Source organism: Periplaneta americana, chromosome 2 (assembly GCF_040183065.1).
Source record: "Periplaneta americana isolate PAMFEO1 chromosome 2, P.americana_PAMFEO1_priV1, whole genome shotgun sequence".
Classification (NCBI taxonomy): domain Eukaryota; kingdom Metazoa; phylum Arthropoda; class Insecta; order Blattodea; family Blattidae; genus Periplaneta; species Periplaneta americana.
The window spans coordinates 42,345,795-42,368,583 of record NC_091118.1 but is presented as its reverse complement, the minus strand read 5'-3'; the positions used below and the strand labels follow the sequence as shown (position 1 = coordinate 42,368,583).

The window sequence follows — 22,789 nt, the reverse complement described above, 5'->3', positions numbered from 1 at the left end:
TATGGATATTGACGTTAAACCATGGTACAGCATTATCATGCCTGTATTTTAGTTTCTACTAGTAAAACACTGATGTAGGCTACAACATATGTAACTGTGGTAAATCTTGTTTTTTCTTTGCCTTCTCTACAATGACTAAAGAAATTTAGTTACACTCTGCATATAAAATAATTCACTAAAAGAAAGACAAATCAGGAACATAACACATACCATAATATTGTTTAATTTGTAAGTTAATATAATTCCATGTAAAAAAAAGTGTTCTTTATTAATAAAAAAGATATCCTTGCTAATTTTAAGTTTGATTAGTTCGAAATTGAACATTGACTATTACTTTAATTTTGCTTCTTGAGGTTCGCAGTTCTAGTAACTCGAGGCAAACCGACCACTGTTAACGTGCTGTCAATTTCTTTGGGTTTATTACGAAAACTCAAATTAGGTGGTCCGATTTTTGACGTTCGAATTTTTGTCAGAGAAGTTTGAGTATTTTTGTTGTCTTGCATGTTCTTCCTGCGCCCAGGTGATACTGTCTGCAGTGTGTTTCTCACTCTGTTTGGTGATACTTGAGACTTATTATGTTTTGCTTCTACTCCAGATTTGGTACGATCTCCTTCTGGACTATTTCGAGATAAACTATTTTGTATATCTTTTGAATTCTTGCTTCCGTGCCCTTCATAAGGTGGCGACACATATTCCCCTCCTGATTCCCTGAACATGCTCACTCTAGTTGCTGGTATCAAGGGTTCAGGTTCGTCACAAGAAATACGATTCGTATCTGTTATTGGTTCTTTGCTATTTTTATTTTCTGTTGAGGATAGTACAGGCCTATTACTTTCTTCAGCTTCTTCCACCAATCGTTCTTTTCGAAATTTTGGCGAAGGACAAGAACCATGTGGTTCCTTTGATATTTGATTGTGTCCAATTGGCGATTCTATGCAGTCATGTTTGGTTGTAGTTTGAATTTCTATTTTCTGATCTTCTGTTCTATCTTTCATGTATTGACGAAGATGATCTGGCATTGGTGACATTTCAGGTGATTTCCTTGTCACCTGAGGTTTATAAACGTTTGAGTCTGCATGTTGGGAGTTTATTTGCTCTGACGTACATCTTCTACGATCGTCACCATCTTCTGTCTCGAGGTTGTGAATTTGCCGTTGTGATATTCCACGCACGTTTGTGATCATTTCAGGAGCACTTTGTGATGGTTTTTTATAATCTGGACTATGTTTGGCACAAAATGGTATCTGCCTTTTCTGAACCTCAGTTCCAGCAGCCATATTTTTCTCATGGGGACATTGTGATACAGAATTTTTTTTACATTCCTGATGTACTTCAGATTGTAAACATTCTGCACAGCGCTCAACTGATGGTATTCCTTTTTTCTTGTATTCTTCTCCTTGCATAGTTTTATACTGGCTGGGTACCGATGGCTGCACTCCATGTGTGTGTCCTTCCAATGGAGGAGAATTAGTATATTGACCCGATGCATCTTGTCTTCTTTGATTCTCAATATCATTGCTTACATGGTAATGATATGGTGTCGATGTAGGTACTCCATATTGGAACTTCACTAAAGAATTGTACTTCTCTTCTGGGTGATAATGACGATCATAATCCTTAAAAGAGTATTCAGGAATATTTGAAGGGATTCTTCCAAATGTATCATTGGTCTCAGATTCATGTTCTTTCTTTGTAGCTGCATGCTCATCTGCAACATTTTCATTTCTTTCGTGACTCAGTTGCTCTGGACTAAGATCTTCCTCCTTTTGTCTCCTAGTTGTCGGTTGAGATCTTAAAATTGCTTTACATGTATCACATAAACCCCCATCAGAAAGACCGTTACGTTTGTTACATTCACAGTTTTTTAAAATGACACTTCCACGGATGGCTGGCTTTTTGGGAGATGTATCCATTTCAACCTGGGCTACGGATTCATCAGATGGAATTTCATTCTTATTGTCTGTTTTTTCTAGCATATGAGTCGCACATTTCTTTTGTGTTTCAGTAGTACCACACTTCCTGTTGAAGCTTGCTGGTATCGGCATACTAATTCTACTAGGTTGTCTATTTAACTCCCTGCACGCGTTGCATCTAATTGATGTAGTAGACTGTTGAGGTTGAATTGGTTTGTTTGTCACTTTTCTTCTTGCACTGTAACGAATCGGACTACGGAAGTTATTTGCTTGATAATGGTCATAGTTTTTGAGCCTCTCACTCAAACTCTCATGAGCTGCATCACATTCATGTTTGTCACCCGTTATTTGTTGGCAGTGATTGTTGGTGTTCTGAAATTCATTGACATGATCTTTCTGAGTAATTTCTTTCATATGACAGTGGAGATCTTCATTAAATTTTGTTCCTTCCGCTACCTCATTAAGTTTATTGTCATTGGATTTCTGTTTATTCTGAAATGGGTGAGTGTATTTGGCATCATAATGATCTGCCATAAATCCTCTGTCGAGATTCTTGTGATTGTGGTTGTATGTACAATGTTCCGTGTTGTAAACTTCATTATTATTGTCAGTAATCCCTTGAGATGTACGAGAATTGTATGAATTATGATTACAATGAATATGTTCTTCGAGTTTATGATCATCTGGACGAATTTCTCTTTCAAGTTGCTCGCTGTTTTTCATGTGTAAAATTCTATGATTCATTGAACTCTCAGCATGAGAACTTTCAGTGTGAGTTTTATTTAGACCGACATTTTGTTGATTGCTAATGTGATTACAAGAAATGTTAGTGTAGGGCGCGTAACGTAGTGGATATGTACTTGTGTTTCCATTAGCCACGGGGTTTCCATGTGTTTTTTGAAGATTATTCGACTTCATATTATTTTGATCTATTGTAGGTGGATATCCAAAAGGGATTTCATCAGTATCATAATCACAAAACACTGTTCTTTCATTACAATTTTTTACACATGACATTCCCTCTTCGGCTTCACGATTTCTGCATGAATGTTGTATATCATTGCAAGATTCATCAGTGTCCCCGAAATCAGTTTGTTCTTGATGTGGCTTGTCACAACACAGCTCTGGTTCCTCATTTACCATTTGAATTCCATGAATCATGTCAGGTATGCTTTCTTCATTCAATGGAGTTACTGTTGGTGGGTATCCAACCATTCCTCGGTTCTCATATGGGTCTAGAGGAGGTAACTCTGTACGATACGTACTCTGAGTAATTTCTCTTTGTGAGTGTACTTGTCTTTGTTCAATTTCCTCTCTATCAGACTGAATATTTTGCCGATTTTCATAAACATTTCCTGTAAAATGTTGCTCTTGTGACCCACATCTGTGGTCAGATGGACTGTGATTCTGACAACAACTTCGATGAGGTGGATTGTCAACGTATGCATTAATTCTTGCCAGATTTGGGTCGTCTTCGGACAGTGGCTGCACAAGTTCCTTTTTATACGCCATATTCTGGTCATTTATGTTCTCTTCACAAGATGACTGTGGGTGAACACTGTTGATTTTATTCGGTAGCAACACTTGATTGCATTTATCTGTCTGTGTTGTTTCTTGTTTTCTTGTGCATTCTTGTAGGTTTTTACTGGTTGTTCGTGGTTGTTTGTAATTCGGAGCCTCTGCCCGATATGTAGAATCAGGTAAGCTCGTCTGTTGCAGACGTGGAGAAGGTGGTGGTGTTTCGATAGGTTCTTCGTGAGGTCCGGAACAGTATTTAGTAGCACCGTCCTGCAATCCATTACGCGTGTTACATTTGCATCCCTTCAGTATCTTACCGCCGAGTATACTGGGTCTCGGGGATTCTGGACTTTCAGTCATTTTCACGTACTGAAACTTAAAAAGAAATTATATAAGATACATTTCAATGTGCAATCAAAATATGTTTGTGCGAGATCGTGCGTATTTGCTTGTTTTCCGCACAGAACCAATACGCGGTAAGTGTGAAATACCACATTCAGTATTCCCAACGTAACACACATAACAATTTCCCTCTTCTTACCGCTTAAGTGACATATTGATTTTACTGCTTTAGGCTTTTAACATATTATTTTTAGAGACGTTCAATATAGTAATAATTATAAATTGGAAACTTACCACTGCAATTTCACCTAAATTGTACTGTTAATTATTGTTTTTAAATATTTGCAAAAATTAAGTAAACTATACAACTCCACTAAAGTTACTGCATTCGTGATGCATGTAACATTAAGGAAGCCGTGAAAAAATCAACAAGATTCCAGACTCATCATAGACTGGGGGGAAAAAAAGACAGACGTATATCACGGCCTGCTGGAGTATAGTAAACACAGAAAACATTTTATAGCAACAATGTTGAAGAAAGATATTTTGGTGTTCCGAAGTTGCCGTCATTAAACAGAAACCAACATGGAGGTTTCATTGCAACTAATTAGAAATTCGTCTTTCAGGTATGTAATAAACGATCTTCGCACAAAATAATGTACGATACACGAACGGTATGTTTGTTTTCATGTTCTCGGAAATTAAAAAAGCTCAACTACGTTTCACTTTTTCAATCTTTTCCTCGACCATGAAAACGTCAACATACCGCTCTTGTAACGTATATTACTATTTAATAACCATTTTATAAAGCGAGAGTTTATTATTCTATTAATTCCGAGTCGATCTCCGTCGTCTAGTGCAGTGACTCTCTCACTAGAGGGGCCACGGCCCTCTGGGGGTGCTTAGAGCAGTTAATGGGAAACGGAACAAAATGATAATGATAACGGTAATCAATAATAACAGTAATAATTATAATGACAATAATAATTAATAATTTTTAAAAGTAGTTTTATTACAATTTAAACATACAACTGTTTTGCATTAAATAAAACATAATTGAATTGTTTTATTTTTAAATTGATACCAGATTTTGTATTACGATGTTCTGGCCCAGGAAAAGGAGACGCCTCATTATCAAAAATTTGGAAACATTCGTGTAGAGTGATAGGCCTACTATACAGTATTCGGAATTAAGAATAAATCGTGGACTCGAGGTTTGTTACTTTGATGGATTATGCATAGAGATTTAGGTAATTTATCAAAATTAAGTTCGCAGACTTAGTGCTATTCTGTGCGAGAATCGATACGTATCATGTCCAAAAGTTAACTGGAAAGTTCAGAATGAAAAAGGGCGGGGTCTTGATTATAACGTTTTTCAAGGGACCCAACAATTCTTGTTATAAGGGAGTGTCATTGTTACCAAGATATATAGTACAAATGTTGTACTAACATCCATGGAAGGCGGAAAATTATACAATTTATTACTTAATTAAACCAAAGTTACAATTTTTACGTTTTTACTTTGTAATTTACAGTTATTTAATTAGATTTACGGTATATTTTAATTTCAGATATATAAAAAATATTCATTACACATCAGCACTATGCGTGCATTATCCAGGGACATCATTTTATTTTTACTTCAATTTTTATTGTACCTGCATTTCTAAATGTACTTGACTCCCACCCCTTTCACTAATGTCCTTGCTAACGTCAGTCACACGAACTTATGGCCGCTGTTGCTAGCAGTGAAATAAACAGTACAGAGTACAGAGTGTTTCAGAAATATGTTGCATTTTCTGTAGAAGAAAGAGCTTATATTATTGAAGTTTATTTTCACACAGGCATCGAGTGTAGCATAACTGAATTTATCTGTGTGGACTGACTACAAGTGAAGATTAGAGTACGGTACTTAACAGCATTATTTAAACAAGAGTTTTGTTTTACTGTTTGTAGGTATGAAGGACTATGATGGAAACTGGAATTACAATATAACCGAATGTAAACAACAGTTTTTTTCACAATTTCCTGATTATATAATTACGGAATATTTTCGTAGAAATGCCATTAATCTGGTAGATAAATTTAGAGCAACAGAGTGTACAGAAAGGAAGAAAAGTGTTATATGGCCAACAAAGGTAACAGAAGATGCTGTAGAAGATGCTAGAGAAAGGATGCAGCGAGGTCCTAATAAGTCGGTCAAGAAGTTAGCTGTAGAAATTGGGGTTTCTTACGGAAGTGCTCACAAAATTCTCAGGAATAAATTAGGTTAGTAATATGCTGAATAAAGTAGACATTACGTAATGAATATAACCGCCTAAAGAGTTGAGTTTGTCAAAAAAAATTGTTACCGGTACTATTCAACTTTTTTTTGATAAAATAGTGTAAAAGTAATTATCAAACTGAAAATCGTAATACTGTATTTCCCCGTAACATAAATGGATACACTACTTTTCTCTCCTCCTATCGCTAGTAAAATGATTTGTTTACATATTGCACTAGCAATTCCAAACTCCTGTAATGGAAGGGGGTTAACAGTGTTTCCGAGTATAGCCAGGTTAATGTTAAAAATGTTGGTAAAAATAAAGTGATGTCCCTGTACCTGTGACACTATCTCTGCGCTTCGATGACGTCAGAGCGGTGGGGGTAGTATCTCACTACAACTCACAACAAAAATATAAGTTCAAGCACGCAGATTTAGCGCTGGTTTCGGAAGAGGAGTTGCATTATTTATAACAGGAAAGTAGGCTTTATAACTTTTATTCTTAGAATTTTTCTTCTTTACTCCTATTTTATTTTAATATACACCGTGCCCGGCTTTTAAGTTTAACATTGTAAGAGAGCACATATTTCAAAGTAACCATAATTTAATGAAAAACTGATGTTGTCTAATACGGAAACTCTTGCATTGTAAGTTACATTCAAACAATTTCGATATATGTACCCCCCTCATGGTAAGACAGTCAGCAGTAGGTACAGATGGAGAGGTGAGATCTGGCAATGAACTGTGTGAGAGGGGAAAGAATGAATTATCAGAAATAGAACTTATTTAATGATGGTTAATATTATACAAATCTATCAACACGGAAGTTCATCTCAAGACTAAAACTTTACTTCCCTCTCCATACTCATTGGTGATGTAGCTACGACACATACGTTCACAGGAGCCACGGTGTGGTATTTTCATAAACTGCCACATCATTATATCATCACATATACAACAATTTTCAATCGAAATTTCATACAACGAAAGTTATATATGTTTCCGGTGTTGAAGCTACGAACTGGACACTATTGTTTGCTGACGACATTATACTTTTAGCAAATTCCGAAGATGTATTGCAGAGATCAATATACCAAATCACAAAGAATATGTCAGGAATATAGTATCTGCCGAACAATCTGAAATAGTGGAATTTGAAGGGAAATCACAGGTCCGTAGTAAAATTTGTATAATATGACAAACCTGTTGAGCAGCAAGTTCTTTCAAATATTTAAACTCTAATATATCCTGTATAAAAGAAGATATTTAAGGAAAAACTTAACAATATAATTCAGCCGTCTCTCCGATACAGCGTACCTCGATTAATTTTTTGCACGCATTGCGGTACACTTTTTTCAGATACTGTTTTATATTTTGTAATGGCATTTCCAACAACATTTTTCACTTATAAAAAAATAGACACGCTAGTTAAAGAAAAATATAATATCTTGTTTAGAATCTTATTAGACCCGTTTCCTAAAGTTCTGTCGAATACTCCATAAATGAATAAACAACACTTAAATTTACAAATAAATTTATTTTAAATGGACTTAAGCTCCATATAAAGAGAGCGAAAGCATTCAATCTTAGGAAACCCACTTTTTCTGAGTAACTTTTAAAGGTTTGACATCAAAATTTTGTACGAAAATGTTTCATTAGCACAAAAGAATCATGCTTTACTGCCGTATATCAGCATAGGTCGAGCCATTGTCTAATAGACTTTAATTCTGGTGTCTTTTGTTTTTTTTACTATGTTTGGCTTGAAGATTTACTCGCTCTATTCAGATTCAACTTGTCGACTGCTGATTGTTGCTGAATTGAGATTGTAGTCTGATTCGTTACGAATCATTTTACACCTCTGTGGACGTTCTATCGCTTCGCATTCTCGATTTACACCGCCTAGGATGCTTCAATTTCCCCCGCCCGTGTATTGCCAGACGTCACCCCTTCAACTCAAGGTCACGTTGGATATATTGATCCTTTATCTGTCGATCGCTGTTTACTTCATTGTAATATGTCGTGTAGTTTAGAAATAAATGACATTCTAATACTGGACCGAACTTACAGACGTATTTACATCAAAAACAAAAGAAACGCATACGCGTAACACCTGAAATTTTTTCCCCAAATAAATGTTGCTTATGCATTCAGTGCCGCCAAATTCTATGGGCCCGTGGGGCCTGAGCCCATCCAATAATATATTATTATTATTATTTATTTTATATATTTATTTATTTAACCTGGTAAAGATAAGGCCATCAGGCCTTCTCTTCCCCTCCACCAGGGGATTACAACTACAATATTAAGAATACAATTACATTATAATTACAATTAATATTGAATTTACAAATACAATAAAAATCAAAGTACTAAAAGATTAACAGACTAATAAAAGCTAGACAGTTCATTGTAAAATTAAGAGGAGAGAAAAATTTTTTTATTAACTAAGAAAAATTAAACGCACTCTACGCAGTAAGAAAATGCTTAATAAGTTTGCTTTTGAACGCTACTAAATTCCGACAGTCTCTGATGTCACTGGATAGGGTATTCCACAAGCGCGAGAGCGAGATTGTGTATGATGATGAATACGATGATGTCTTATGTGTTGGTATGGTTAGTATGCGGCTATTTTGCGTGCGTGTGAAGAGATTATGATATGATGACAAGTAACTAAAACGGGAGGCAAGGTAGGTAGGTGTACAGATGTGAAGGACTTGGAAAAGGAGAACAAGTATTATTATTATTATTATTATTATTATTATTATTATTATTATTATTATTATCTTTTCCATTCTTTCCTGGCTCAGTTATCTCATGCGTGATGCCTTACTGATGAGGTACAAACCTGTCTTCGGACAGTTGTCTAAACAAGAACATGATATGTGATGGTTGCTCATTGAAATCAGTAAATTACAATAAGTAAATTTTCAGTAAGTGAGCTGTTCAGAGCAGAAGTGGTGTAAATCAAGATTGGGTAATGAGGATTAAACTAAAAATTCTATAAAATACAGCGCAAAGTGTCAATTAAATATGTCTTTCGTGCTATCCACTGACTACTAATAGTTTAAATAAACTGAATATTAATTGCTACTTTGCGCTGTATTTTACAAAATGTTTACTTTAATCCTCATTACCCATTTTTGACTTACACCACTTCTGCTCTCAACGGCTCAAGTAAGGATGCATTGTTGGTGTCCACTTTATTCACCTACCTACCGACAGTCAGGTGCCACATACGGATAGTGCTGAAAAGTTAGGTTTAGAAGATGTTTGTGACGTATTTATAGGGAGAAACACATTTTGCATCATCCGTGCTACATAATAGTGAATCCACTTTCGTATTATCAATTTATAGTTAGAAAGAATTCAAGTCCCCAAGTTAAAATGCTTATATAATTGTAACGTTCTATTTAATTACTAAAAATCGATAATTGTGCAGAACAGCTGTGCACAAAATAATGCGGAGATTTTTTTGTATATAGTTACTAGTACCTACGAAGGAACAAATTGGTATTCACATAAAATCCAAAAGAATGTCACCTACAAGTAAATGGAATATAGTACCTGAACCTTGTACTAACTATATACATTGCAAAATCGTTCTTTGGTCTCAATTTTGTTATTTTTAGCATTCTACTGTATATTGTATAGGCTTGTACTATCCGTAGTCACATCAATATTACGAAAAATGATATCATTGAAGGGAGGATTTATGAGATTCTTTTGAGAAATTATGATCAAATGTTTGAGCCCAGCCAATGTTTTTAAAAAGTTGGCGCCACTGTATGAATTAAATGTTTCTAAATTATTATATAATATTAATTCATTTTTGCATTAAAATACAATATTATTCTAATTTATAATCATTCGAAACAGCCTTCTGACTACCAAGTGTCCTCAACTAAGAGTTATTGTTTCTCAACACAGCTTTCCAAAGACGTTTTCACAGCCTTACAAATTAGTGTGGACAGCAATTCTTTTTATACTTGTCTGTCTGCTATTGAGCAGTTTGAAGACAGATTTCGATATGAGATTATTAACAGTTCCCATGTAAAAAAAAAATACGTAAGTTTAAATCCATTCATTACGCTATTTCTGAATCTGCAAGTTTCCTTCAATGTGAAATATTCAACAATTGAATAGTATGATCCCAAAACTCGCTTAGTACATAGGGCCATTTTTATTATTTATACATATTATGTATAATTTTTTTAAACCTCTATCATTATATTTTAACGATGAAAGAGTAGTGGAAAGGAGAAAAATTCTCTCCGGCACCGGATTTGAACCCGGGTTTTCATCTCTACGTGCTGATGCTTTATCCACTAAGCCACACCGGATTCCCATTCCGGTGTCGGATCGAATCGTCTCAGTTTAAGTTCCACCTCTTAGGTTCCCTCTAGTGGCCTGCCCTCTGCACAACGTCATAGATGTCTATGAACATAGGACTAATGTCCACATATGTGCGGAGGTGCACTCGTTATGAGGGACTGATTGGCAGGGATCCGACGGAATAAGCACCGTCTTAAATCACAAGTGATTTACGCAAATCATATATATTATTTTAATGTACCGAAGTACATATGAAGTTTCCATGCAGGTATTCTGTGTGTGGCTTAGTGGATAAAACATCAGCACGTAGAGCTGAAAACCCGGGTTCAAATCCCGATGCCAGAGATAATTTTTCTCCGTTCCACTACTCTTTCATCGTACGATGACGCAGAATATCTACATGGAAAGTTCATATGTACTTCGGTACATTAAAATAATATATATTATATTTTAAGCTTATTTTCTTAAAAAAACAACTCCAATCCTTGTCTAAAAGTTTATGTTATTGTACATGTTACTTGAAAACTGGCTCAGTCCGCAGATCTGTAGATAAAAAGGTAACTAGCTCAGTCCTTTAGGCTAAAAAAATTGACTTAACACGTTTTGGGATCACATTATTTAATTACAGAATAAAAAGGATGTTAGGCCTAAATAAGGCGATATTTAAAACATTAATTTACATCAGATAACGTCTACAACAAACATTGTAATATTGCAAATTTTCTCGATGACAGATTTCTTCAAGCTATTCCTGTACTTAATAATAAAACAAGGAATATTCTGGTAGTTTCACTGATAACACGGTTATTGATAGAATATCTAAGAAGAAGGTTTGTTGCCAATTAAATTTCAAACTTTGTACTTCGATGTCGTTAAAATAAATGTAAAATAAAATTATTATTTGCTATTAACAGAAATAGAAACACAAAAGCACGAAGAAGTATAGACGTCTTGTTATATACCGTACTATTTTGTTATATAATATGAATCAATAATTGTGTTTGAATCTAATACCGAGCTTTATTCATAGGTATCTTCTTATATTGATTGAATTTACTCTAGATATAATATAGTTTATTTGACATTATTAAACCCTAACCCAATTAATCTTTACATTATAAAGATTTGCATTAAATTAACACTTACCTTATAATAACTAAATGCTGATCAAGTTAGAATTTTGCAATTAATTTCTGAAATTTACTGTTAAGAATATTAGCACACAATGGCAACGTAATAAAAACACATTCTGAAATACGTTCTAGCATTGAAACAATATGTTACATGGCCTCCTATAAGCATCACAGCCTTCGAAGTCTTTCATTATTCTGGAGAGACATTTTAATCGTTGCCTGTTGTTTCAAAACATTGAACGGTTCAAAATGTTATCTTTTATATTCAAATGAATAAAATATTATGTATTGTGAGGTTATATCAAATACCTTACTATAATAATACCGGACAGCTAGCAATTTTACGTGCGAACGACGCTGGTGCTACTACCTAGGCGGCCGGTGTGGTGATACTCGTGAAACAAGCTGTAATGAACTGCAATGTATATTGTTGCTGGGCTAGTTAATAGTTTTATTAATTAGTGCTCTGTTAAAATGTCAGGGTTTATATGTGCTGTTTATAATAATGCTACAAAATTACAGCATTACAAATTGCTCCAAATCGTACTTTGGATTTCCGAGGGATCATAAAACGTGAGTCAAGAGCATTCTTTAGTAGGCCTAATTCCTTCGTCTTTGTGTTGATAGAAAAATACAAATTGGAATTTTTTATCTAGACGTAATAAATGAATAGAAGTTAAAATGTATTGGAAATTTTAAGGTTTTATCAAATTAAGTTTTTTTTTTGTTGTCCACATGCCTTTACTAATTATTACAAGCATCATATTACTATCAATTTTATCTTTGCAGTTGTCAGCAATGCGTATACAAAGCATTATTGTAAATTCATTTCTAATATCAGAATTGATTTTGTCTCACTAAACCAAAGAAAAAATATGTAACAATTAATTACGGCAAGTAATATGGAGTATGCAATATTTCTCATAATATGCAGCTCTGATATAAGATAATAATTTTGTGCGAGATCGTGCGTATTTGCTTGCTTTCCGCACAAAACCAATACGCGGTAAGTGTCAGCGTATTCCGAATCTCACCGGTCCGGTGGCATCAATGACGTCACGTTGCAGCGAAATAAGGAACAAAACTACTGGAAGGATCGATGCTGTCATGGCGACTGTACAAGTTGTTTTCTGTGCTACGCTAGCAAAATTTTGCGAAATTTTCGTACTCCCATCTCGTTCAAAGAAAAGATAGCATAAACAATTTATTTCTTGAACCAGTAATAATAACTGGTCCGTTGACATGTTCGCTCATAAGCCATTAACATATTGTTTTTACGTTGTGCTCATTACAAACAATACAGCAGAACTAATGCAGAACACACCGCCATGACACAACAGTGCACGATGTTATTCGTCTGCTAATTCCCGCCCTATACAAGAACCAATCAGATTCACTGATGGCGGCTGATGGAGACTGCCACCACCTCTGCAAGTTGATGGCACCGGTGCGACACCGGTGGAGCATCGATGACATCGGTGGAATTCGGAACACCGTGATGCCATCGGATTGCTCACCGGTGAGATTCGGAATACGCTCTGTGAAATACCACATTCAGTATTCCCAACGTAACACACATAACAATTTCCCTATTCTTACCGCTTAAGCGTCATATTCATTTTACTGCTTTAGGCTTTTAACATATTATTTTTAGAGACGTTCAATATAGTAATAATTATAAATTGGAAACTTACCACTGCAATTTCACCTAAATTACACTGTTAATTATTGTTTTTAAATATTTGCAAAAATTAAGTAAATACAACACCACAAAAGTTACTGCATTTGTAATGCAAGTAACATTAAGAAAGCCGTGAAAAAATCAACAAGATTCCAGACTCATCATAGACGGGGGGGAAAAAAAGACAGACGTATATCACGGCCTGCTGCAGTATAGTAAACACAGAAAACATTTTATAGGAACAATGTTGAAGATAGATATATTTGTTAGATATATTTGTTTTCCAAAGTTGCCGTCATTGAACAGAAACCAAGATGGAGATTTCATTGCAACTAATTAGAAATTCCTCTTTCAGGTATGTAATAAACGATCTTCGTAAAAAATAATGTACGATACGCGAGCTGTATGTTTGTTTTCATGTTCTCGGAAATTAAAAAAGCTCAACTACGTTTCGTTTTTTCAATCTTTTCCTCGAACATGAAAACGTCAACATACCGCTCTTGTAACGCATATTACTATTACATTAAATATTAATCAACATTTCTTAAGTGTTTCGTATATTTCTCCACATTAGTAACTCACGTTTTAAACAATAGTCAGAATCCCGGTAAGTTAATATTTGTATATGTGAACGTAATTCCATCCCGCTTCGCTAGATGTCAGGTCCGCGATATTTCGCACTCACGCCAATGCTGCTAGTATACAGCTGTCCGGTATTATTATAGTAAGGTATTTGGTTATGTTTAAGATGTAATGCAAAATTTAATGCATCTCACTTTCAACGAATTTAGTTCATAAAAAAACTTCGTTCATTTTTCTAATGAGGACATTAACAAAATTTGTCTAACGGTATTGAGAGATTCATTATCCATTTTACACAATCACTTGTATAACACTACGTAATTTTTTTTACTTCAGTTCATTACTCTTCATTGTGCTTTCATCCACGTTTCTCCGGTACTTTGTTTTTAAATTTATCATTGTTCTGTATTCTCTCCGCAAATCATATTGTATTTTATTTTTAAGTTAACCTCTGTATCACTTAATCACTACGTAATTTTTTTTACTTCAGTTCATTACTCTTCATTGAGCTTTCATCCATGTTTCTTCGGTACTTTGTTTTTAAATTTATCATTGTTCTGTATTCTCTCCGCAAATCATATTGTATTTTATTTTTAAGTTAACCTCTGTATCACTTAATCACTTGTGTAACACTACGTAATTTTTTTTTCTTCAGTTCATTACTCTTCATTGAGCTTTCATCCATGTTTCTTCGGTACTTTGTTTTTAAATTTATCATTGTTCTGTATTCTCTCCGCAAATCATATTGTATTTTATTTTTAAGTTAACCTCTGCTTTGTATTCTGGATCCTAATGGTCAGCCGTAGATGTCTGCCAGATGCCCAAAATTGTGGAATTAGTAGTAGAATATCAAGCATAGTAATGCATTGAATGAGGAAAATGTAATTGTTCGGTTTGTCGCTATTATTTTCAGACATTTTCTGAATGACAAAGACTTCTTAATTCTGCTAGTATGACAGTGCGAATAAATACATTTCTCAGGCGCTGAGCACTCTTAATAAGGATGACGTAATGAAAATTTGGACTCTCACTTTAAGAGAGGAACATAGGTTGAGGGTGTTTAAGAATAAGGTGCTTAGGAAAATATTTGGGGCTAAGAGGGATGAAGTTACAGGAGAATGGAGAAAGTTACACAACACAGAACTGCACGCATTGTATTCTTCACCTGACATAATCAGGAACATTAAATCCAGACGTTTGAGATGGGCAGGGCATATAGCAAGTATGGGCGAATCCAGAAATGCATATAGAGTGTTAGTTGGGAGGCCGGATGGAAAAAGACCTTTAGGGAGGTCGAGACGTAGATGGGAAGATAATAGTAAAATGGATTTGAGGGAGGTAGGATATGATAATAGAGAATGGATTAATCTTGCACAGGATAGGGACCAATGGCGGGTGTATGTGAGGCAATGAACCTCCGGGTTCCTTAAAAGCCAGTAAGTAAGTAATGGAAATAATGATGATGATGATGATGATGATGATGATGATGATGATGATGACCCCAGCGGAGTTAAATTATGACGTGGATGAGAAAACTGTGGATAAATTTTGACTGGAATTCTCTCTTTCAGAAATAGGGTTCTTTTATATGCAGTAAAACTGTGGTACGAGTCTCTAATCGTCATTTTCCTCCCGGAAGAAGCCATGCGAACGGTTTTACTACCCTAAGAAATCTATCGTCCTCTCCTACATATAAATCCGTGAACCTAGGTTCTAAAGAAAGCCTCATTAATAATTCATTCATTCATTCATTCATTCATTCATAATGTTCTGCTTTAAGTCAGGTCTTTCACTACAAACCCAGCATTCTCCATTCCCTATTTTACCTCATTCTTCTTACTCTTTGCATATTATCCATATATTTTAATGTCGTCTATTATCTGATATCTTCTTTTGCCCCGAACTCTTCTCCCGTTTTCACCATTCCTTCCAGTGCATCCTTCACAAGGTATTGTCTTCTCAACCAATGAACCAGAATAATTATTAATTAGGAACAATAACTGTATATCGAAGTTTTTCATACGATTTTATTTATAACTTCATGTTACTGTTTTGGTACGTTCCATTAGACGTTTGTCATAAACGCAGAAAATAAAGCCTTATTTTTACCGTGTGAGCAAAACATAATAATATGTGTATCTTATCTGTCGCCTTCCATACAAGATAAGACATATCGGTGGGATGACCTTGTACTGTACTTCTATTTATTACGAGCGTATCACGACCGATCTTATCTCGCTCGAGCGTGCGACATTCGACCGAGTCCAAGCGAGCGATTTAACTCCAATGCAGCACTCTGGAAGAAGGATAGCAATGGCCAAGGAAGCTTTGAATACAAAGAGGAACATCTTCTGCGAACATCTGGAAAAAGAACTAAGGAAGAGACTAATGAAATGCTTTGTGTGGAGTCTGGCATTGTACGGGAGCAGAAATATGGACATTATGACGAAGTGAAGAGAAGCGACTGGAAACATTTGAAATGTGAATATGGAGAAAAATGTAGCGTGTGAAATGGACAGACAGAATAAGAAATGAAGCTGTGTTGGAAAGAGTAGGTGAAGAAAAAATTCTGCTGAAACTGATCAGGCAGAGGAAAAGGAATTGGTTGGGTCACTGGTTGAGAAGAAACTGCCTACTGAAGGATGCACTGGAAGGAATGGTGAACGTAAGAAGAGTTCGTGGCAGAAAAAGATATCAGATGATAGACGACATTAAGATTTATGGATCGTATTCGGAGACTAAGAGGAAGACAGAAAATAGGAAAAATTGGAGAGTGCTATGTTTGCAGTGAAAGAGTTGCCCTTGGGCAGAAAACTATGAATGAATGAATAAATAAATCATCATCATTATTAACCATTACGAACTATAAAATAGATCTGTGTCCAACTCATCTATTGTCTCTTCATTGGTCTTCAGGGAAGTCTACAACTGGTAGGATTATAATTTATCATTTGTATATTTTCTTGTTTATTTGATAAATCCGTTGTAACTAATTGTTTTCTATTTTCGAACTCTTATCTTAGGTGAGGTCACGTTTAAATTATTATTATTATTATTATTATTATTATTATTATTATTATCATTATCATTATTATTATTATTATTATTATTATTATTATTATTATTATTATTATTATTATTATACCCGAACCCACACTTTCTGAAGTCGAAATTGCGATAGAAAATCTGAAAAATTATAAGTCTCCAGGTAGCGATGAAATTCCAGCAGAATTAATACAAGAGGGTGGAAGCGCATTATCTAACGAAATTTATAAGCTTGTACTTCCTGTTTAGGAAAAGGAAATTGTACCAGAACAATGGAAGAGGTCCATAATCGTACCTATCTTTAAGAAGGGGGACAAGACTAACTGTAGTAACTTTCGAGGAATGTCACTTTTGTTGATGTCGTACAAAATTTTGTCCAATATTCTTCTGAGAAGATTAACTCCATAATATGTAGATGAAATTATTGGGGATCGTCAATGTGGTTTTAGGCGAAATAGATCAACTATTGACCAGATATTTTGTATTCGACAGATAATGGAGAAAAAATGGGAGTATAAGGGTACAGTGCATCAGTTATTCATAGATTTCAAAAAGGCATATAACTCGGTTAAGAGAGAAGTTTTATATGATATTCTTATTGAATTTCATATTCCCAAGAAACTAGTTCGATTAATTAAAATGTGTCTTAGTAAAACGTACAGCAGAGTTCGTATAGGTCAGTTTCTGTCAGATGCGTTTCCAATTCACTGTGGGCTAAAGCAAGGAGATGCACTATCACCTTTACTTTTTTAACTTTGCTCTAGAGTATGCCATTAGGAAAGTTCAGGATAACAGGCAGGGTTTGGAATTGAACGGGTAACATCAGCTGCTTGTCTATGCGGATGACGTGAATATGTTAGGAGAAAATCCACAAACGATTAGGGAAAACACGGGAATTTTACTTGAAGCAAGTAAAGAGATAGGTCTGGAAGTAAATCCCGAAAATACAAAGTATATGATTGTGTCTCGTGATGAGAATATTGTACGAAATGGAAATATAAAAATTCGGAATTTATCTTTTGAAGAGGTGGAGAAGTTCAAATATCTGGGAGCAACAGTAACAAATATAAATGATACTCGGGAGGAAATTAAACACAGAATAAATATAGGAAATGCCTGTTATTATTCGGTTGAGAAACTTTTATCATCCAGTCTGCTGTCGGAAAATCTGAAAGTTATAATTTATAAAACAGTTACATTACCGGTTGTTCTGTATGGTTGTGAAACTTGGACTGTCACTTTGAGAGACGAACAGAGATTAAGGATGTTAGAGAATAAGGTGCTTAGGAAAATATTTGGGGCTAAGAGGGATGAAGTTACAGGAGAATGGAGAAAGTTATACAACACAGAACTGCACGCATTGTATTCTTCATCTGACATAATTAGGAATATTAAATCCAGATGTTTGAGATGGGCAGGGCATGTAGCACGTATGGGCAAATCCAGAAATGCACATAGAGTGTTAGTTGGGAGGTCGGAGGGAAAAAGACCTTTAGGGAGGCCGAGACGTAGATGGGAAGATAATATTAAGATAGATTTGAGGGAGGTGGGATATGATGATAGGGAATGGATTAATCTTGCTCAGGATAGGGACCAATGGCGGGCTTATGTGAGGGCGGCAATGAACCTCCGGGTTCCTTAAAAGCCAGTAAGTATTATTATTATTATTATTATTATTATTATTATTATTATTATTATTTTGTAGGTGGTGTTGAGTCCCTTTTCTTACAATTTTATACTCTCAAGAAACTAACAGCAATGATATTAAACATTGCTTATGTTTGCAGATACATCAAAGAAGTTGGTCGACAATTAGGATGTAATAAACAGAGCTTTAAAAATACAACTATGGTAGTAATTGTAACTTACCTTGGAAACGCATTCACGCAAAAACATTTTCGAATATTAAATTCAATAGCATCACAACGATCAAACGTCTTGGACGCTAAATCTTAAAATTCCTCGTAGAAGATGTCGAGAACTGGCATATCTTGTAATAGCAAAAACACCAGGTCGCAAGAGGTAAACTGTCAGTTGTATATCATATTTTAGATATTAATTCGTTATTTTTTCACAAAATGTGTTTCATGATTGCATAATAAACAACATGCATTAATAACTCTTTACAGTTAAAAGCAGAAGTTACCGAAATGCGATGTTGTTGAAAATTATTTTGAATTTCAGTCAGTATAAATGTTTTTATTTTGATCATCTTAAGTACCGCTAACTTAATCATATCTTAATTATGATTTTGGGTTCAGTGTCTGTATTTTATTTTTATATACAAGTTTGTATGCGGGTACACGATTTCGCAACCACCTGGCATCACGAAAAATACCTTCCAAATTAAAAACAACTCATTATGCCAAATAGTTCATCATTACCGCACATGAAATCAGTATAACTGTTACAGAATACATTTTAGCACAGATATTGACAGGAATTGCGAAATCTATCGATAAGACCGGTTCTGAAAAATCTGTAAAATAAAAGATGGTACTGTAACATTTCAGAATGTGAATAAAACGGAATTAATACATTTCAAAATACAAAATATACAAAAATTCTAAGTTAGATTATATTTCTGGAAGTTTTGAAATAAAACACCTTAAAATTCAGCTACAAAATAAAATACTTGCCCATCTTAAGCTATGAAATGATAAGATTACGGTTATTGTGAAAAATGTTTCAAGTGCTAAAATTTTTAATTGAAAAAATATACTCTTTTCGTATAGTTTTGACATATCATAACATTAATTATACGTTTTGTTGCCTTTTTTAATACATCTATTTGTTCAAATAGAGCTTATTTATTATTGTTAAAATAAAATAATAATCCAGTTCTATTAAGGAGTTAGGTACAGCTTATAGCAGCAAAAGTTTTGGAAATATTAAACATTTTTTTCTTTCATTACTGTATCTTGTACAATAATCAAAATTGGTATGTGTAAAACACTGTCCTTCTGCTATATGAAAAAAAAATATATATTTACAATTTAAATATATATAATTTTTTCAAAATTCAAAATGGAGGCAGTTCACTGTGCAGTGATGAAGCGTTTCCCTCATAACTCATAAACTTGTTAACTTCTTCATGTTCCATGTCTTTTATTTTATTGCTGAAACTCATGTTTACAATATCATGCTCTTTCAGCTACATTCCTTGATAAATAATCTCTTTATTTGCGATAGAACAAAATATATTTGACTATTTTTCAAATGAATTTATTTTTATCAGACAATCTATCAAAGGTTGAGAAGTGATTTTGCACCATATTGTAGATATGATGTAAGTGCACACAAAACATTTCATCACAGAATGTTGGATAGTTTATAAATTATGAGGAAAACGCTTCATCACTGCACAGTGAACTGCCACCCTTTTGTATTTTGAAAAAATATACACAGAGACTCCGACATAACTGTTTTCTTCTGCCATCTGTGGAATAGTGTAGGATGTATCTTAATAACCTTGCATAGTGAAAATCAGGGAATACCCCAGTTTCTGTAGCAGCTTCAGAAATCGTTGGCTTCTGCCATCTACAAGCAATTGACGCACTTATTGTGCACGCTGTAGTTTGTGCCATCTGTGGTGTAATTTGAATACTTCTATTGTACGCTGTAGGTTCTGCCACCTGGACGGCAGCCTCAAGGACTACGACTGTTCCTTCTTCGTGGCGGATGCAAGTGTAACAGACGCAATGGCCTGAGTTCGGAATGTACGTGTCCAAACGCAAATCGAAGCTTAGAAGAAAACCAGAAATTAGAAGTCGAATTGCAGATTGAAAATACAACGAGATCAGAAATCGACGTCTCAGAAAGCACGATGCATCGTTCTGGGTTCCCCTGTCCTCTCTGTGAGCCACCTAGAAAACGTGATCCCCCATCTTATGATGTTCCTAATGAGCACTCAGTTTAGTTTCGTCTCCAGTTTGAACAGATTTAGAGATGAAAAATATTTACTTAGCTATCATTTTAACGGACACTAAATTGGTGAAGTTCTAGATTATGACAATATTATATTCAGAAACTTACAAATGTATAAAAATTTTCTGTATTCAGAGCAACGACAAATAAATAAATTTTCTTTCACCGTTTTGTATATTATTGTCGACTCACTATACGAATTATAGGAAAGTTTGGGATGCTGTGTAATTATTTTTATCCATGACCATATCGAAAAACATGCCTTTACTAAATACTTTTGCGTTTGTAAAGTAGGCTTTTATCCAACATTACTTTATTCCACTAGTGAGATAAAGACTTTACCTCGCAGTTTGAACTTTATCTCACAGTTCATTAGTATTTTCCTAGTACCCGGGTGGGTACACACGTATACATACACTGAATCTCCCTCTCTTTTCTCTATCTACTACGTAATTTGTGCATTGCATCCATATCTAATATATATATATTTTTTTAATTTGTAATAATTTACCTTATGGAAGGCGAGGTAGACTTGAACCTGCGAAGTTGGGTTTATAGGATTTTGTATTTTATAACAACGCGCGTTAGTCAACTGAGTTAGACACGATGATAAATTACGTTTTAATATTCCTCTTAAGTTTACAGAAGTAAAATGTGAAATTATTTTAATCACATTAGTCCCGTGAACACTTCTAAATAATCCCTGAAACTTCAAAAAGATGAAAATACACATTTAAAATGAAAAAAAATAATATATATATATATAAATTATATTAGTACATTATGCAACGAGCCTATAATGAAGGTAATTAAGAAGCGAGTATGGATATTTATGAAACGAGCGCAAGCGAGTTTCATAATTTTCATACGAGCTTCTTAATTACCATTATAGTCGAGTTTCATACGACTTTTTATGCTCGACCATATTTCTAACTTGATATTATTAATTTTCTTTGTATCTGACCTTGACCAATGTCCCGTATGTTGTGGGATGTGCGCAGACGCGAAAGTATTGATTTTTTCCGAGGAACAGATGTCCACATTGACCTTGCTAGGCCATAAGAATCTACAGAGATAACACTGAAATTAAATTAGACATTGAAAAACGAGATGACAAATTGAATTTATTTGAATATTATTTACAATTAACGCTAATTATTATAGTAACAGAACATAACCTTCTGCGACAGTATTGGATTTCCAGCCTCCGTGACTTTTCGCTAATTCTCTTTCGATTGCATATCCGAGAATAATCGATACTTGCGGTTTTATAACGGTAGAAAGCTGACCTGTCATTGGCTGAACAGTTGTAACCTGAGTCGTCATTGGCTGAAAGACCTGACCTTTAATGAGTAGGTGTACTTCAATAACATGCATTAAAGGTCTGCTACCAGGTGTATAATTACTACATTTCGGCATGGTCGAGCATAAAATTAATTATAATTTATTTATCCAACGCCTTAGATACCATTCTTCACTAATCACGGCCTCCTACATCATAACCTACCTACTACACGTATCGATTCTAAAATCCATGCCGTGGTATGTGATTACATGAGGACTTATTTTCAACATATTGTCTTTTATAAAACATAATTTTTCGTTATGGTCATGGATAAAATTACGTATGATACTTGTGAGCATGATCTTTATTGCGCTCGTGTAATTTATACACTCAGTTGATGCCTCGTGCTTAAATCTTTCCACTCGCGCAATAAAGATTCACTTACCCCAAAGTACCATAAATAACTAGTATTTATTTAGACTAATCCTACAAGGAGAGATATATTGTAACGTTTTGACATGAAACGTTTTCCGTAAACTCTGACATCACTCGTGATGTAATGGAAACAGAAGACTGTTGTATTTTCTTACATGACCTACTATATTTCAGTAAATTCTGTCATTCGAGGTCTCTTTAACTCTCAGGATGTGCCTAAATCACTCGCGATAAAGTAAGTGCAACTATTTTGACGAGTCCATTATTACACGGAGGTGCATGTATATGAATAACATATTGGGCGAGTCCATTAATATGGAGGGGTGTTTAAAT

At 34.6% G+C, this 22,789-nt stretch overlaps 1 protein-coding gene across 1 annotated transcript; it reads right to left on the bottom strand.

Annotated features, from left to right (window-relative positions):
* Positions 1 to 335: 335 nt before the first annotated feature.
* Positions 336 to 11,606, bottom strand: LOC138695165 (uncharacterized). The gene is made up of 2 exons (XM_069819623.1): positions 11,515 to 11,606; positions 336 to 3,806 (listed from the first exon to the last, which is right to left on the bottom strand). Exon 2 carries the CDS (start codon positions 3,789 to 3,791, stop codon positions 336 to 338), a length of 3,456 nt encoding a protein of 1,151 aa, XP_069675724.1. The 5' UTR covers positions 3,792 to 3,806; positions 11,515 to 11,606.
* Between the last annotated feature and the right edge of the window lie 11,183 nt (positions 11,607 to 22,789).

Bases quoted from the DNA above. Each gene is read 5' to 3' on its own strand.
- LOC138695165 (XM_069819623.1), bottom strand. From the start codon at position 3,791: ATGACTGAAAGTCCAGAATCCCCGAGACCCAGTATACTCGGCGGTAAG.